The 18125-nt window shown below is 58.3% G+C and overlaps 1 protein-coding gene across 1 annotated transcript; it reads right to left on the bottom strand.

Moving 5' to 3' along the window:
- Positions 1–2392: 2392 nt before the first annotated feature.
- Positions 2393–17962, bottom strand: COPE (coat protein complex I subunit epsilon). The gene is made up of 10 exons (XM_028087153.2): positions 17725–17962; positions 12420–12482; positions 11003–11103; positions 8496–8648; positions 7229–7282; positions 6916–6997; positions 5812–5967; positions 3898–3966; positions 2762–2836; positions 2393–2615 (listed from the first exon to the last, which is right to left on the bottom strand). Exons 1-10 carry the CDS (start codon positions 17848–17850, stop codon positions 2568–2570), a joined length of 927 nt encoding a protein of 308 aa, XP_027942954.1. The 5' UTR covers positions 17851–17962; the 3' UTR covers positions 2393–2567.
- Between the last annotated feature and the right edge of the window lie 163 nt (positions 17963–18125).

Here is an 18125-nt window from a genome sequence, read left to right as displayed (position 1 = left end):
ACACACTCAGTTGGCCCTACCTCTGAAATGTTCACTTCAGCCACTTCTCTGCACCTGTATGGCCTCTTGTGGCCCTGGGCCACATTAGGGCCACAAGAGGCCCTAATGCCTCTTGCCTGGTATCCTGGCTTCCTCCTTACCCTGGACAGAGGCCAGAAGGAGTCTGCTTGCTGTCCTTCCTCTGTTCACAGCCCCCATGGCTCCCATCATGCAGAGTAAAAGGCCACCTCCTCACTGTGACTCACATCCTACCATCGTGCTCTCCTCTCCACCTTGCTCCCCATACACCACACTGGCCACCTCACTGTTCCTCTAGCACCCCTGGCACAGTCCTGCCTCAGGGCCTTGGCACTGGCTGTTCCCTCTGCCTAGAATCCTGTTCCCCCAGGTGCTAGCAGGGACCTTCCCTCACTTCCTTCAGACTTTACCTATAAGTGTCACCTGCTCAGTGCACCCCTGACTTTCCCATCAGTCTTCTTGGCAGTTGTCACCATATGTTCACTGTTATCTCCTACTCATTATTCTTGAACGTGCACTCTCTGTGGGCCAGGGTCCATCCGGCCCATCAGACCAGGAAGTGACAGGCCCAGCATGTTGGGGGTATGAGGCCTGCCTGGCCTGGTCAAGTAGTAAGGCTCAGCCCGGGGTCAGAGACCTGACTAATGCTGCAGCTTGCCTAGCAGGCAGAGGGGGCCTCGGCGATCCTCAGCTAGCTAGCCATGCCCCCAGAGGTCTGGCTGGGCCTGTGGTTCAGCCCTAGACCTTCCAACTCCCCCACCTCCGCCCTCCCACCCGGCGCTATCTGTCGCTCTCTGGTCACCATGGCAGCATCAGTAATGGGAGAGGCGCCCCAGCCCACCAGCCCAGCCCCAGCTGCCTTGAGTTTCATCTTGGTGGGGCCAGCTGGGAGGAAGGTAGGAAGGTAGGAAGCACTCAGGCCTCAGTTCAGTCACATGGGGAGGGGTGTGTGCAAGGAGCAAATGCACGCCCACCCTGCCCCGCCTGACCCGTCCCTGCTCCTCGCTGCTGCCCTGTGGGCAGTCCTCGGCCAAGACTGAGACCTGCTGCTGTGGGGGCCGTGGGTGCAGGAGGGCCACAGTGGCTGAGGCGCTGAGCTCTCTACCTGGAGAAGCCCATGGTGAGCACTCTTCCATAAGAGAAAGCCAGGGCACCAGCTGGCCCCTGTTGTCCAGAGAGGGTGGTAGGCAGGCAGGGGAGAGTTGTTGGCTGGGCTCGTGAGTGGGTGGATGCAGGGCAGAAAGGGAAGGTGGCTCCTGGTGCCGGCCCCTGGGACCTGACAAGCGGCTGCTAAGGTCCCAAGGCTGGCGCCCCTTCCCTGTTCCACCTGACGGCAGGCCTCCTCTCCCCCGGGGGGAGCTCATCCCCAGGCACCCCCATCCCCAGCCCTGCGGGATGCCTCTGTCACCTATCTCCCCTGCTGAGCTCCTCACCAGGCAGGGAGGGGATAGGGGCGGGCCCTGCTCCTGGGAATTCTGAGCTCTACGCCCTGTCCTGGCGACCAAGCACCAGCTTGGTCAGGCAGCCACCTCTGAGGCAGATGAGGCCAGACTCCGGCAACACAGGTCTTCCCTCCTTCCTGGGAGAGGCCCAGACACTGACCTCGGGACAAAGGGCACAAAACCCTGTCCAGCCCAGAGCCCAGTGCAGCCACAGGGGCTTTGCAGGGGCTGTTCATGCTGCCTTGAATGAATGCTGGTCCCCCCAGAACCTGGACTGGCAGATCCTTCTAGTTGTTCGGGTGGTGACCTCATCTGAGAAGCCCAGCCAACAACTCTCCCCTGCCCGCCTACCACCCTCTCTGGACAACAGGGGCCAGCTGGTGCCCTGGCTTTCTCTTATGGAAGAGTGCTCACCATGGGCTTCTCCAGGTAGAGAGCTCAGCGCCTCAGCCACTGTGGCCCTCCTGCGCCCACGGCCCCCACGGCAGGTCTCAGTCTTGGCCAAGGACTGCCCACAGGGCAGCAGCGAGGAGCAGGGACGGGTCGGGCGGGGCAGGGTGGGCATGCATTTGCTCCTTGCCCTCCCCATGTGACTGAACTGAGGCCTGAGTGCTTCCTACCTCCCTTGCCACCTACAGACCACCCTGGGATACTGGCTCGGAGTCCTGATGCCCCAGGTGATGGCGATCACCACTCTATACCTCAGTCTCCCTGGATGCCAAGGGAGCTTGGGAGACATGGCTGTGCCACCCAGAGCTCAGCAGCATGGGGTGGCTGTCTGAGGGGCAGGCAGTCGGTGCAGCTGCTGCTCACAGGCCCTGGTCTCCAGGGCTCCCCTCCCAGTGAAGGCCCTGGAGGACGGTGCCCAGGACCCTCCCTTCTGAGCCTTGGTTCCCACATGTCCCTCCCCAAGCGGCCAGAGCAGACATGGATCAGGTGGGGCTTCCCACGGTGGAGATGTTTATTGACAAGAGCGGGGCTGGGCTGGGCTTCCAGCCTCCACTTCTGGCCAGAGCAAGCAGGAGAGCAGGAGAAGGGGCGCCTTGACGGCGGCACAGGTCGCTGTCCTGTGGCTCGGGAACCACGGCTGGAGCCGGCCTCACGCACTCACGCGCTGGGAGCGTACTGTAGCACCAGCCGGTCAAAGTCATTCTCCTTAAACACAGAGTGTGGATGGCGCGGGGGGGGGGGGGGGGGGGGAGAGAAACAAAGAGAATATGAGTCGGGACCCCCGTCACTGGCCTTCCCCAGCCCCGCCTGGGGGTCTGGGGACCTGGGACAGCCCAACAGTTCGGGCTCACCTTGGCCTGGTACTCCTTGATGAAAGGGTGGGACCGGTGAGCGTCCTTCAGCTGGGACAGGTAGCGGTTTGTCACCTGCAGGGGAGAGGAGGCCAGATGGGCTGAACAGGGGCCCCCAGGCACCTCTCACATACAGGGTGAAGGGAGGGCTGGGGTGGGGTGGGGGCTGCCCAGCTGACCCCAAGCAAGAGCCCCCATCTTCCATCATCTCCATCAGCCTACCCTGGAATCTGGCTGATGACAGGACCCTCAGGGCTGGGGCGGGAAGAGGGGGGCAGCTGACACAGAGCCTACATTCAGCACACAGTGGAAGGATGCACCACAGGGTTCAGGCGAGTGGGGTGGGAGGGACCCAGGCCCTAGGAGAGGGCGGAGGGCCAGGAGGAGCAGAGGGCAGGTCAGAGGGAACAGGGCTGGGAGGGGAAGCGGGTTTGTTCTGGGCACACTGTATGGAGAAACCCCAGAGGTCTTGGTATTAGAACCTGAACCCCAGACAGAGCCCTTGCTGCCACTCGCCCCACCTCCCCAGGCCCACCCCCACTACATGGAGCGGGGGCAGCTGTCTCCCTGAGACTAGGGGTTCAGTGCTGTTTGTGGGGTGACTGGGAGAGTAGTCCTGTCTGTACTACACTAGCCCCGAGGCTGCCCAGGGCCCTTCTATAAGGCATGGGTGACAGACTGCCAGGAAGCCTGGGGGTGGGTCCCCAGCCAACTGGGCCAGTCAGCCACCTAACCAGTGGTGCCCCAGAGTTCTCCCTCCCTCCCCGCCCTCAGACAACGTGGGCTCACAGGGATTGCTCCCCGGGCCCCTCTTCTTCTGTTCTTTCGCCCACCATCCACCCAGAGGCAGCACAGGTGGGGGTTCTGGCTCAGCTGGCCCTGGCCCGGGCACGCTCTGAGACACACGCCACTAGTTCACGGGGCCCACGGGAGCAGCTGGCCTACAGCCTCGGCACCCACAACACCACCTTCCCAGGGCCCCTAGCACTGATGGCAACTGCACCCCGTCCAAAGGAGTGGCTTTGTGCCCAAGACCCTGAACTTCAGAGCTGGGGCCACACCACAGACCTCTGCCCACCTCAGGCTGGCGCCGTGGAGAGCAGAAAACCTCCCTGTGCCGGGGGGGGGGGTCCTACCTCAGGGGGCTTGCCCAGGTGCTGTGACAGGACAATAAGGTTGATCAGTGTCTCCGGGTGGCCACTGTCCTGGAAACACAGGGGCATAAGCGAGCAGGGTCAGCTCCCCCAGGCCCCCGACTTGGCCTGCCCACCCCCATCTCAGGTGCTCCCACTGACCCAGGGTGAAGACATGACCCACACAAAGTCACACCCTCAGAGGTGGGGCAGGGGGTGGGGCTAGGAGACCCAAAGCCCACCCACTGGCCACTCTGCAAGGCAGTGACCTCAGGGCTCTCCTTTCTGCCTGGGAGGCAGTGCGGTGGCAAGGGGGGGCCCCAGCCCCACCCCGCCTTCCTGGCCTCCCTGCCTCTCCCCAGCAGCGGCTTCTTCCCCTCTGAGCCTGTTGTCTCATCTGCGGGCCAGGATGAGACAGAGCCCCCTTGCCGGTTGCAGTTTGGGAGGGGTTATTTATCACACCAGTCGCAAAGGAACAGAGCCCAGCCCAAGGCAGCCTGAACACCATCACAGGCAAGCTGTCCCTCTCGCTGCAAAAATGAGGTCTGAGACCACGGGGCACACTGCGTCCGCCCCTCCTGCTCACCAGGGCCCTTGGCAAGAAGCTGCCGGGAAATTATCAGAACATCCAAGCGAGGGACCTCACCCCACCCACCCACACGGGGCTCTGAGGCACAGGGAATCCCGGGAACGGGCCCTGGACCACCTTGGCCAGGACGGTCAGACCACTGCAGGGAGCCCTGACTGGGCACTTGGAGCAGAGACACGGCAACCTGGACCCGAGGCGTTGTAGGTTCGAGGGGCCGCACGGACCCCAGCCTCTGCACAGACCGGCTCCACTCCATGGCTGCTCTTCTTTGGGGAGACTCAACGCCTTCCCACCTTAGTTTCCTCAGCGGTTGTCATGGGGGACAATGGCACGTGTTCACAGAAGCAAAACGAGGGGAACACCAAAGGAATGGGAAGGACAGTGGGAAAGCACGGGGTGGCCCACAGGACCGGGACGACAGGCCATGGCACGCCTCAGGCCATCGAGGGGTCAGGGCCACGGGGCAGTAAGCCAGCCCAGGCGGGGTCGCGGAGAATGAGGACAGATGGGTGTCATTTAACTGGGGACCCCGCTGCCCTCTCGTTTTGGGGCAGAGATGCCCCACCAGGCCAGGCATTCCTGACGAGGCCTGACTGCACCCAACAGTCCAGCTAAGGTCAGAGCCTGTGAGGAAGGCACGGTGGCCGGCATGGACACAGGGCACCCTGGCGGGGCAAGGCACCTCCACGCGTGCAGCCCAAGGAGCACCTGACTGATGGCCCCTGGCCCATCCCTGGTCTGCAAAAAACTTCCTGATGGTAACTCGACCCCTCGCACAGGTAAAAGGGAGAAAGCCTCCTACTGGTGTCTGTTTCTTGTTACATCACGAAATGTTTTCCAAAAACGGAAAAAACTTTCACGTTTCCTCTGATTATAAAAGTAACACACAAGACCTCACGCGTTGGTCGGGGGAAGAGAGCGAGGGCTGCCCTGCCAGGGCCCCACTCTCAGTCCCTCTTCTAGACCCGGGCAGGCAACGTCTCCCATCTGCATCCCGCCCTCCCCTTGGTAATGAACGGCAGGCATCTCTTCCAAGTACTGGTTCAGGTGAGGAGTCACATCAAGAGGCCCCCAGGCCCGGCAGCCAAGGTGACAGGGAGACCTCTTGCTCAGCTCAGGCCAGCTAAAGCCCAGGCCGATGGGATCTTCCCATTTCTAAGAGAAGCCACGATCAACATTTCTATTTGCAATCCGATTCTTAGCTGATTTGGTGTTAAAATAAACTCCCACATGGTCACATGCCAGGCCCATGGCGCTGCCTCTGCAGCAAGCCCCGCATCCCCTGCCGCCCCCACCGGGAGCCTCGGTGCAGGCTGGGCCTGCCGTACCTTGTCCAGCGCCTCCTGGAGCACGCCTTCAGCGGCCTCCCATCGGCCCTGGGCCATGTGGCAGGCCGCCTGCCCGTTGAGCAGCAGCAGGGTGGATGAGCACTTGTCAGCCATTTCCTGAAAGATGTAGTAGGCATCCTGCAGCTTCTCGCCACCCTGCAGGGACAGTTCCAACATCACCGGTTTGTCACCCTGCTTCCCAGCCCTACCACCACCCGCTCCCTCACAGAGCAGGGTGATGCCAGCATGCCAGCAATTTGCTGAGGTGATGCCGGCGTGGCCAGAGCGCGGCAGGCAGTCCCTGGAGCCCTGTCACTGGCAGTCCGGGTTCTGAATGAAAGGTTCTGTCTGCCTGCTAAAGACGCAGCATCACTCTTAGAGGGGAGCCTGAGACCAAGACGTGCTTGTGAAAAAACGCAGAGCTGGTGAAGAGTGGGCAGGGTTCACCCCGCTAAACTAGATACTGGAAGCCAGCTTGGGTGAGGCCTCAGTCCCCCAAGGCCAGTGCAGGCGCACGCGGATGGGGAACACATTTTAAACAGCCCATACAAAACAAAAAACAAAAAACATAGCTTAGAGAGGAAGCCCAGTGCCAAAACCCAGAAAAAGGGCCATTGCCAAGAAAGGGGGAGCGGGTGCCCAGGCATGGGGGGAGATAGGGGCTGGGCACAGGGGAAGGTGTGTGTATGGGGGGACACTGTCCACTGCCCAGTGCCAGGAGCCCAGGGAGCAAGCTGAGCAGGAGCCAAGCCCAGGGTGAGCCCTGGGAGGCTGCACTGCCAGGCAGGCCCACTCGCGCCATCAAGTCTGGTTCCAGAGCACCCCAAGCTCATTCACTCTGGCTCTGGTCACGCTGCTCAGCTGTGAGGAGCCAGGAATGGGGCTGGGGCTGCGCAAGTGCAAAATGTGCCGGGGCGCACTGAGCTGGGGGCTCCCCTGGGGGACGGGTCCTGGCCCCAAAGGAAGGAGCAGGTCCAATGTGTCCACAGCAGCCTGTACCAGCACCCTCCCCACAGAAGCGGCCAGCACGGGATGCAGGGGGCACCCCCCACCTCCCAGCTCTCCGATGCTCCCTCGTTCCCCCAGCACGGCCCAGGGGCTCACCACAGCCAGATTGACCCATGCGGTGGCCAGCTGGGTGAGGGTAGCGTCCTCGTCCTGGTCCTGCATTTTCTTCAGCTCCTTCCTGGGGATGGAACAGGAGGGTAGGAGGGAGCCCCCCGCACTCCTGCTCAAAGGGCACACACTGGTGCCGGATCGCGGCCCTGACCCGGCCGCCCCCACTACACACTTGGGAAGCCCACCCCAACTCTGCAGGTCCCACCCTCCACATCACAGAAGGAAACTGAGGCAAGGACGGCACCATCCCTCGTCCCAGGCAACACCCTGCGGGGAGGGTCGCATGGGAGAGACGTACCGGGCAAGGTCTAGGCGGTCCAGCTTCAGCAGGATCTGCACGGTCATGGCCATGCTGCAGGATAGAGAGGCAGTCAGCCGGCACCCTCGCCACTCTGCTGCCTATCAGGACTCCCCCGTGTGGGCGCCACCTCCAGAACATTCCTAGGAGTGCTTAGGCCACCAGCCCTGCCTTGCCTAGGGCGATGCTGAGCCACACTGGACTTAGACCCAGGCACTGTGCAATGGGCCAAGCTTCCCACCGCTTCCCAGGGCCCTGGCTTCCCCATTTCACCAAGCACACGTGGGGCTGGAGCTTTCATGAGGTCCCAAATCGTCCCACTCTGACTACCCTGAGGCTGGGCATCCTTTCTGCGCCCCACTCCTGGTGTGAGGGGGACACTGGCCACCGCCCAGTGGCAGGAGCCCAGGGAGCAAGCTGAGCAGCCACGCCCAGGGTCAGGCCCAGGGAAGGCTGTGGGTCCAGTCACAGAGGTGCTGCATGGGGCAGGTGCTCACCCCCTCTGGTTCCCGCACCCGTGGCTTCCCTCTCTGCCTGACAGCTATGACCACCGATGATGTATGTAGTCACTTGTTCCCACATTTTCCCGCCCAGATCAACCTCTGTAGGCGTCTGAGAAATAGTTACAGAGTCTGCTGCTTTGTGAGCTGTGTGCCAGACCGATTTCTAAACCACCACAAATCCCTTTCTGGATAGAACAGGGATAGAAACAAGAAACAAAAATGAACCTGTAACCAACCAACCAAGGGACAGCAGGCCCCAGAGAATTCACAGGGGAGGGGTGTCGCACTCTCCGGGACATGGCGCCGTAGATGCAGCGCTGGCCAGAGTCACCTTCTGGGGTGAGGGGTAGAGCCTATGGCGCGCCGCAAGCCCTGGAGTGCCGTGAATGGGGGCCAGCCTCGGGGGAGGGCCTGGGGGAACGCGGGGAGGACATGGAAAGGCCCGGGCCCAGGAACACAAGGCTCCATGGTGGGGGTGGGGGTACAGAAACCACAGGCAGAAACAAAGGTGCTTTCTCCTCTGCCACCGGGAACGGAGGGTTTCCAGCCCTGGGAGCCGTGTCCTTGGGAACGGCAGCCCAGCCGTGCAGAAAGGACCGAGGACGGGAGCTGCAGCCTGAATGGGAAGCCTGGGCCCCACCGGTCTCTGCCAGCAGCCCCCCACTGTTCCCATGACAACGGCCAATGAGGCACTGAGCAGCCTGGAGACCAGAGGGGCCGCTCAGGCCACCAGGCCTTCCCCCTGGAACAGGGAGGACACTCACCACTCCAGGCTGTCCCCCTGGTGCAGGGCACGCAGGGCTGCATCTGGGTTCTGGTCGTGAAAGTAGATGGAGGCAGCCATCAGCAGGAAGGTGGTGTTGGTCACATCCACGCTCCTGCTCATCTCCCGGTCCAGCTCAGCCACAATTGAGTCCCTGCAAGACAAGGCTGCTGAGGGCCTGCAGCCAGGGGTGGGAAGCAGCCTTGCCCCCATGGGAGCAGACAGGTCCAGAGAGGGTGGGTCAGGCGCCCAGGGGAACACAGCAGCTGCAGGCAGAATGGGCCCAGCTGTCTCCGTCGAGCCCCACTGGGTGCCAGCTTCACCGCCTTCCCACCTGGCACTTCCCACCATCAGGCAAAGAAACGGAGGCCTCGTGAGGAGATGTGGTGCAGGAGGGGCCATGTCCACAGAGCAGTGCAGATGACTGCCTAGGCCTACAGATCCAGGGGGCTGTGGTGTCCACACCGCCCCGGACGTGGAGGGCCGGGCCAACTCGCCGGGGACGCCTCTCTGGAGACAGGAAGCCACACAGATGAATCTCACCCCAGTGACATCGCTGCCTCCCCAAGGAGGCTGGCTGCTCCTGGCAGGTAGGCCACATGCTGGGCTGGGGGCCAGGCTGGAGTCAGCGCTCCGCCAAGAATCAGCCAGTTCCCCCAAAGGCCATAGAACATCTGAACCATGATCTGCTTAACTAGAAAACAGAGCCAAAACCCCTTGTTCCAAAAGGCTGCTGAACAGTTGACAGGAGAAGGGAAGGGCCAGGCTCCGAGTCACCACCAGACAAAAGCTGCTGTTCAGAGTCCACGGGATCTCCACAAACACATGCAGGTCACGTGGGCTGCTGGGGGGCTGCTGGTCAGGATCTACATCTAAGGCCCTGGAGGATGGGGACACTCCTGTCACTGTCCTCATGACCACCAAGGGGCCTGATGGACAAATGACTTCACATCTGAGACTATTTCCTGCCCTGCACACCTGGACCGCATACAGGGTGTGACAGAGAGTTGGCATGGAGCCCTCGCGGCCACCCCATGATGTTCCCTGCCTGGGAACTTACTGAGAGTAGACATGCCACCTGCCATTGTTGATGTGATGCGAGCGTCATGCGCTCTGTTACTCAAACATGTCATTGTTCACCTACAGGTGCTGGGACTTGCTCCACAGCCTGCTTGCTGGGCTGGCTAAGGGGCAGTAGTTTGGGCTGCCAGGACGGATGCACCCTGAACCCCTCTGCCCTCCTGGGCCCCTGCCCCAGGCCCCACAGCAGCCCCTGCTCCTAGAGGGTCCCAGAGTCCCTTCCTCTTCCGAAAGGAGAATAGGGCTTGTCACCCTGGCTCATGAAGTGTGGAGAGGGAGAAAGGATAGCCTCAGGAGCCTGCCTGTCTTGGTGTCCTGGGGCTGCCGTCACAAAGCACCACAGACTGGGAAGAGGCAAACAGGAATAGACTCTCTCAGAGAGAAGACGCTCTAGGAAGCAGGAGTCTGATATCCAAGTGTGAGCAGGAAAGGTTCCTTCTGCGGCCTCTGAGGATGAATCTATCCCAAGCCTCTCTCCTGGCTTCAGCTGGCCGCCCACAGCCCTTGGCACCCCTTGGCATGTGTCACCCCGATTCTGCATCTTCACACGTGCCTCCCTCTGTACCCTTCTCTGTCTTCTCCTCTTATGAGGACACCAGCCTCTGGATTCAGGGTCCACCGTATATCCTATTACCTATTTACATTTGCAAACACCTCATTTCCAATGATGTTGCATTTGTGGGTTCTGGGGATCAGAACCGGGGGGGCCCCATTCAGCTGTCACTGCTGACAAAGTAAAGCCCTGAGCCTCAAGCTTTAAGGGAGAAGGAGCCCAATCAGGAGCCAGGGCACATAATGCTGCCCTCCATAGCACGGTGGCAGGGGCCACAGCAGGTGGTCTCACCCACACCTGGGACCCGAAGACAGCCTCTGTGGCCCATAAGAGGAGCACGGTATCAATGAGGTCACGGTCAAGTCCTGATCTAAGGAAGTTCCACTAGGCAGAGACTGGGCAAGACTGTTCTGTGAGGCTCCTTGCCGCTAAGAGGGAGGCTCCAGGGTGGAGGTGGGGTCTCAGGGCTGCGCAGGGGAGCAGAGGAAGACCCACAGAGCAGAGCGTCTCCATGTCATGGGCTAGGCTGTTGCCCTATCCCAGGCACCCTGTGGGGAGCAGATGTGAACATAAAAGTTCCTAATCCCAGGGGGGCCTCACGACCAGCCATTCCTGGGGTGGGGGAAAGGGTACAGAGGAGCCGTGGGGCCCGCCACGTCATGCTGGTGCCCCACGGCACGGGCGAGATAAGGTCTCACGACTCCCACCTGCAGAGGCAGAGGCAGAGCCCATAAGCACCTGGGCAAGTATCCTGGCCAGAAACAGAATGAATGGCTCATACAAATGCCCCCGCAGGGTAGCAATGTGCTTTCACTGAGGCTCGGGGAGGTAAGAAGGTAGGGAGAGAGAGCCCACCCCTACCCTCCCATCCTCACCTCCGGCTGTCGTTGGCCAGGTACTCAGCGAACATGCGCACGGCCTGGAGCTCAGGGGCCGAGGAGGGCTTGATCTCGTCCAGGACCACACCATACTTCCTCTGCAGTCAAGATAAGCACGCCGTCAGCTTGGCCTACTCTCCGCTGTGGGGCTCAGACCTCAGCTCCAGGAACACATGAGAGCTTCTTAGGGCTCTAGCAGCACCCTGGCAGAGCCCCAATGCCTGGAACGAGCGGCTGCCACCAGCACCCACCACCCCCAGGGACGCCACCCCCCCCCCGCCTCCCAGCCTGCCAGGGGCCAGCCCTGCTACAGCACCTGCTGGAAGCCAGCATGGCATCACTTGTCACCTGTCAGGCCACGATGCCCACCACTCTAGCTGAAGACCCCCGCTGTCCAGCCCCTAGCGCTGAGGTGACAGGGCGAGGGCCCTGCCAGCTCTGGGGGGAATGCATCGCCCAGGGACAGGGGGTCTGGGCGTCAGGACACACACCCCCTCCCTGCTGACACACAGAACTGGTGGTAGTGGTCACTGCTGGGAGGGGAACTGGAGTCAAGGTCCCATTTTCACTACAACCCTCTCTAGGTAGTTTTGATGTTTCTGCTGCCACCTACAGGTGTTCTGTGTGTACACTTCGCACAAATACATCACAAGGAGATTCCGAGGGACACTATGGCAGCCCCTCTGCCGAAGGCCACACATACTGTCAAGGGCAGGGGGCGGGCGGGGGGGAGGTCCCATCAGACTCCAGAACACTCCACAGGGGGAAAGACATGAACAGGACCAGGGAGCCACGCAGGGCCTGATGTGAGGTGGGGGCAGCCGCGGAGCCATGTGCCCAGGACAGATCACAGTCCAAGACTGAGGCCGGGGGGAGGAGGCAGGTGGGAGGCCGGCTGCCGGTGGGCGCTGGCAGGGGAGACTGGGACAGGGCACAACTCGGTCCTCTCTGCACCATCTGGACTGTTTGCACGCCCAGGGCAACATTCCTAGAGCCTGGAATCCACTATGGCCTCGACTTAACAGCAGTGTCAACCCTGGTGCACCCACCCATGAAAGCACCCCATCAATCTAAGACGTGAGTAGTAAGAAAAGCGGCCTGTGGGCTGGGGGTGGGTACATGGGAGGCTCTTTACTATCTACTTGGTTATTCCGCAAACCTAAAACCGTACTAAACAAACAAAACCTGTTGATTACCTAAAAAAAGAAAAGGGAGAAATCCCTACACTGGGCCTTGGGCCTGGTGAGTCCACAACCTCAGGGACACGGCCACCTACCTGTGGAGGCCACACTGGCTGCTCAACGTCCTGGACTCTGCCCTTCCTTGTCTGTCGTCCCCACCCCCGTCCCCGCCCAGCACTCTGTTCCTTTACTCTGTGGTCCCAGGGCTTTGGCGGTCACTAGCCCACACTCACCTGTGCAAGGTATGCTCTGTACAGGAAGACATCCCTTTCCACGTCTCTCTCCGGGCTTGAGGGCTGCGGAGAGAGAGAGACAGGTCAGGGTGCCTGGAGCCACGTGCCAGACACATGGAAGCCAGGAGCAGGCAGCCTGCCCAGTGGACACTGGGCCTACGTCCCAGCCCTGATCTTGTCCAAGACCACCACCACCCTGGGAAGGGGGCTCAATCCTCACCCACATCCGTCCAGGTGAAGAAAGTGGGGCACCCACTCCAGCAGCACAGCAAGGAGCCAGGGTGGAGCCCACGCCTTTAACCACTGGACATGTGGCCACTCATACTGACAGGCACCCCCAGGGTGCAGCAGATCAAAACAGAAGCTGCGCAGTGGTATGGGTGGTCCGAGATGTTGGGGGAAAATGCCCCAGTGCCTGGGTTTGTAAAAGTAGAGAAAACAGAGGCACCTGGGTGACTCAGCCAGTTAAGTGTCTGCCTTTGGCTCAGGCAGTGATCCCAGGGTCCTGGGATCAAACCCCGCATCGGGCTCCCTGCTCAGTGGGGAGTCCGCTTCTCCCTCTGCCCCTCCCCCGGCTCATGGTCTCCCTCCCTCTCTCTAATAAATAAATAATATGTTAAAAAAAAAAAAAGGTAGAGAAAAGAGGCCTGGGAGGATTCCCATCCAGAGGTGGATGGGTGATTCTGAAGAACCGATGGGACCCAGGACATGTGCAAAAGGGACTTTACTTTTTGTAACAAATATTTCCACGCAGCCTGTTCCTGTCCTGTTTTTGTTCCGAAACACTTTCTAAACACAGAAAACAGAAGAGACAAAGGTTTGCCTCACTCAGAGGACATTTCTAGGAGAGCTCAGCCAGCTGCCCGGGCACAGGGACATCCGTGTCCAGCTGGGGCCATGCCGCTCAGCCCCACCGCTGCACAGCCGGGGAGGCCTGGTGAGAAGACTTCACACACTGCTCACTCTGGGACTGTGGGGAAGCCCCTGAGCCCTGGCCAGGCCACGAGGCTCTGGGGGAGCCGACCAGAGCCAGGAAAGGAAGAAGGCTCGTAAGGACTCGGGCAGAAGCTGTGTGGTGAGTGCTAGGCAGATCTCCAGATCTGAGAAAACAGGAATGGCGTGTTTCTGAGCAAATGCTTCTCCATTTGCGGCTTGGGAATAGCTCGCCAGAATTACCTGAGAACAAAGCCAGGAGGCCCACACCCACCAATGCCAGCCGACCCCAGAGTGGCCCCTGACTGCCCCCAGACAGCTCAGAGGTGCAGCCAATCCAGAGGACAGTGAGTACCATGGGGGGTTGGGTAGTGATGGGATGGGGGCCACCGTCAGGATGGCCACACTGGACCTTCAGCTCCTTGAGGCTTTCTTCACTGCTTCGTCCCCAACACTTCGTCACCATCTTGTGGGCACTTAAGAATGTCTGACAAACAAGGAAACGTCACGATGGTGACATAGCACTACATCCGATCAAGGGCAATGACACCCTGGGTGTTCCACGCGGGGCCACCTCAGCTCAAGTCTGTCAGAGATTGCTGGGGCCACTGTAATGAACTACCATAAACTAGGTGGTTGGAAATAACAGAATATTATTCTCTCATGGTCCTGGAGGCTAGCAGCTCAAAATCAAGGTGTCAGCAGGACCATGCTCCCATCAAAGGCTCTATAGGAGGATACTTCCTGGCCTCTTCCGGCTTCTGGGGGCTCCAAGCATGGCTTGGCTTGTGGCCCCATCGCCCCCCAACTCTGCCTCCAACTTCTCTGTCTGCCTCCAACCTCTCTTTGCCTTTTTCTTAGAAGAGCACCACTCACTGGATTTAGGGCCTATCTGAAATCCCAGCTGATCACATCCAGAGATCCTTTATGGAATTATAACTGTAATGATCCTTTTGCCAAATAAGTCATGTTCACAGGTTTCAGGTGAACATATCTTTTAGGGGACACCGTTCAACCCAGTATAGGCTGCCTAAGAGAAGGTTTAGGTGGCCCACGGACCAGAATTAAATCGCATCGAATGGCTCAGTGGGGATAGGGAGAATGGCATGGTTTTGGGCCAGTGCATGTTCCCCACGTCACCAAAGAGAGAGCAGTTCCCTGGCTCAGAGGCTGGGCTGCAGTGTGCCTCCACCCACAGCGACTACCAGTCCGGTTTCCATGACTGTTTCCAGTCCCTCTCTAAGTATAGCAGAGCACGCTGGTCCTCCCTTCCAGCAGCGACGGAAAGTCTGAACATTATGACAGGAGAAGACGCAAAGAACGTATGGCTGATGTAAGTAGAACACACAACAGAAGCCAGACAGCAGAGCATGACTGTGACACTGAATCTCACAGTGACCCTGGCGAGACAGGTGTCATTGTCCCTATTGGACAAGAGGGGAGACAGGTGCACAGAAATGCAGGGATTTGGCCCTGGCTGCAGAGAGAACGTAACAGAGCCAGAGTCTGAGCACAGGTCTTTCCTGATCTTCTCACCGTCTACATGCCCCAGGAAGGAGGCACACAACTGTGGTGGTGAGCCGAATAAAGGACACCCCCCTGCGATGTCCATGCCAGTCCCTGGGAACAGCTTCCATTCTGTCACCAAAGGGACCTCAAAGATGTGACGAAGGTTATGGATCCTAAAAATGGGGAGAGTATGCCAAGTCATGGGGGAGGGCCCAGCCTAATCTCAGAAGCCCTTAATAGCAAGAACTTTAATAGCAAAGGATAGTCAGAAATAATGCAGCAGCAGGAGAAATCCCAGCGAGCCCAAGTGTGAGAAGGATTCGACCCGACACCCTGGGGCTGGTTCTGACATGGAGAGACCCTATACAAGACTGAGGATTGGAGAGAAGCCTCTGGGAACTGAGGCTGGCCCCTGGCTCAGAGCTAGCAACCCGGAAGCATATTCTTCCCTAGAATCTCCAGAAGAGACACAGCTTGGCCAACACCTTGATTTTAGCCTGATGTGAGCCATGTAGGACTTCCCATCTACAGAAACTGAGAGATAATGAACTTGTGTGGCTACAAGCTGCCGTTTGTGGTCATTTGTCACAGCAGCATCAGAAAACAAATACAACTGCACAAGTGTCATTTCAAGTGTGACAGCTACCTGAAGTCCATTTTAGGCTTTATCCCCATGATGCTCAGGGAAACCAGGTACACTGTCAAAAGCCAGAAGCATGACCAAGCAAGCCTTCTCTATTTCAGAGTCCAAAGTCCTCCCAAGCCTCTGGCTGCCTCGGTGAAGAAGTCCTCCGCTCCTCTGCTTGGTGCTCCAATGGCCTCCCACGCCTTCAGAATAAAATCCAAACCCCGACTGTGGCTCCGGAGGCCCTGCCTAGGGCCCTGCCCACTTCATTCTCCATCCTCCCCCTGCCTGCACTCACCCCACTTCTGCTACACCAACCTTTTATGCTTGGACTACCCGGAGCTCATCTCTGCCTCAGGACCTTGGCAGCAATTTATGGGGTTAGATGCATCTCAAGGTTCAGTCTCAGGTTCAAATGATGGTCAGAGAGGCTGGTGCTTACTGGATCACTCCCAGAGTCAGCAGCCTCCTCACCCCCATTTTCCAACTCAAAACCTTCTTTTTTTTAAGAGAGGTGTATGTGTTGGGTTTTTTTTTTTTCTTTAAGTTTATTTATTTTTTTTTACTCATCTCTACACCCAACATGGGGCTCGAACTCAAACTCACAACCAAGATCAAGAGTCATATGCTCGGGTGCCTGGTTGGCTCAGTCATTAAGTATCTGCCTTCAGCTCAGGTCATGATCCCAGGGTCCTGGGATCGAGCCCCGTATCGGGCTCCCTGCTCAATGGGAAGCCTGCTTCTCCCTCTCCCACTCCCCCTGCTTGTGTTCCCTCTCTCGCTGTGTCTCTCTCTGTCAAATAAATAAATATAATCTTTAAAAAAAAAGTCGTATGCTCTTCTGACTGAGCCAGCCAGACACCCCTCCAACTCAGCACTTTTTGTCTCACCCCTTAAGCACTCAAGTTATTACATATTTACTCGCTTCTTTACTCGTTTAACCTCTCTAGGACACCAGGCTATATGAAAACTAATAAAAACAAAACTAGTTGAAAACAGAGTCAGGAGGCCAGAAGGGGGAGCTCTCAAGCCCTGACACTCCAGGTCAATGGCAGACCCCAACAGAAGAGAGGTACCATGCATTCCCCACAGGAGGAAACATACACTTTACCACCCCCACAGGAGGATGAAAGATTTCCTCCTTGCCTGGCAACTGCCTAGCCAAGGAGAGACTGTCACAACTCAGGCAATGAGAAGCCACTAGACTTTGAGCTCCCAGTTTACTCCAATGGATTTTTTTGTTTATAACAGCCCCTCTCAATTCCCCCTTGCCCCTGTGAAAGAGTAGTCCTCTTTGTTCTCTGGATTTGCCTATGGTTTTGCCAGAGGTTACACGTCCTAAACTGCAATTATCCATTTCCCCAATAAACCCATTTTGCTGGTAAAATAACTGCCAGTTTTCTTTTTAAGGGTAACAACAACGAGGGCCGGCAAGACCCTGTCAATTTCACCACTCTTAGAGAATCGCCAAAATTTCACAAAGTGTCAGTAACGTCCATGTCACTCCCTAAAAGTTCCTGCTAAAGGACCTGCCGCCCCCTCTTGTTATCCACTGGCTGGGCCCTGCCTAGCAGGGCTATTTTCTAGCTCTCAAATGGCCAACCTCATTCCCATCACTGTCCATCACACCACCCCCTGACTTCTTGTTTATTTACTCGTTTACTGTCTCCCTGAGGAACTTGAGATTTCCAAGAGACCACGGAGTTTTACCTATTTTATCACTGCTTTGAACCCAGCACGAATACACTGCCTTACCCATAGAGAAGCTCAATGAGGAAATGAATGAATGAATGAATGAATGAAATGAATGGGCAAGTTTGGGGAGAAATAACCGAGCTAGTGGAGCAGGGTAACGTCGAGGAAGCCATTTCTCTCTTTAGCATCCTAAAATGAGAACAAACAACAATCCCTACTTCACGGGTATTGAGGGTATGGTGGCACACGTGGGCTCTCCACAAGTGAAAATTACTATTATTAATACTATAGTGGCATAAACACCTCCCTTACTCAAATGCCTTCCACGGCGCAGAACGAGCTCTCAGAGTGAGAAATATCAAAAACTGTCACGGCTTTGAATTTTGTCACAGGCAAGGGTAACTCCTCACAGCGCTCTGAAGAGATACGTTGGGGGGAAAACGCCGCAAGAAGAAGGAAGAGTTTTTAAAAAATCAGAGCGCGACTAGCGGCCACCAGGAAGCGTCTTTCGCCCACCATCCCCTCGCCCCCGAGCGGCCGCACCTTCACCCGCTGCGCCTCGTTAATGCACTGCTGGTAGGTGCCAATGTAGAAGGCATTCTTCACGTCGAACAGCTCGTCCACTTCCCCGGAGCCGCCGGAGGCCGGGCCGGGAGCCGGAGGCGCCATAGCGCTGTGGTCCCAGTTGCTCCTCTTCCGGAGGGACACGTCGGCCGGAAGCAGAGAGTCACCGCAATGCACGCTGGGTATTGTAGTTTACTCGTTCCTGCCTGGAGATGAACCAAACGGGAATTAAAGGACGGGAGTCGCAAGTGCGATTCGCAGGGCATTCGGGAATTGTAGTTTGATTTTATAGCGCGAGCCAATGGAAATCGGGGAAACATGGTAGGCATGGGGTCGAGGCTGGGAATGGCAGAGCGGGCTAGAGGTGGGTGGGACCACGC

This window comes from Eumetopias jubatus, unplaced genomic scaffold (assembly GCF_037043125.1).
Source record: "Eumetopias jubatus isolate StellerSeaLion01/CBP00866 unplaced genomic scaffold, mEumJub1_p1.0 scaffold_1, whole genome shotgun sequence".
Classification (NCBI taxonomy): Eukaryota; Metazoa; Chordata; class Mammalia; order Carnivora; family Otariidae; genus Eumetopias; species Eumetopias jubatus.
This window is presented reverse-complemented; position numbering and strand designations above follow the sequence as displayed.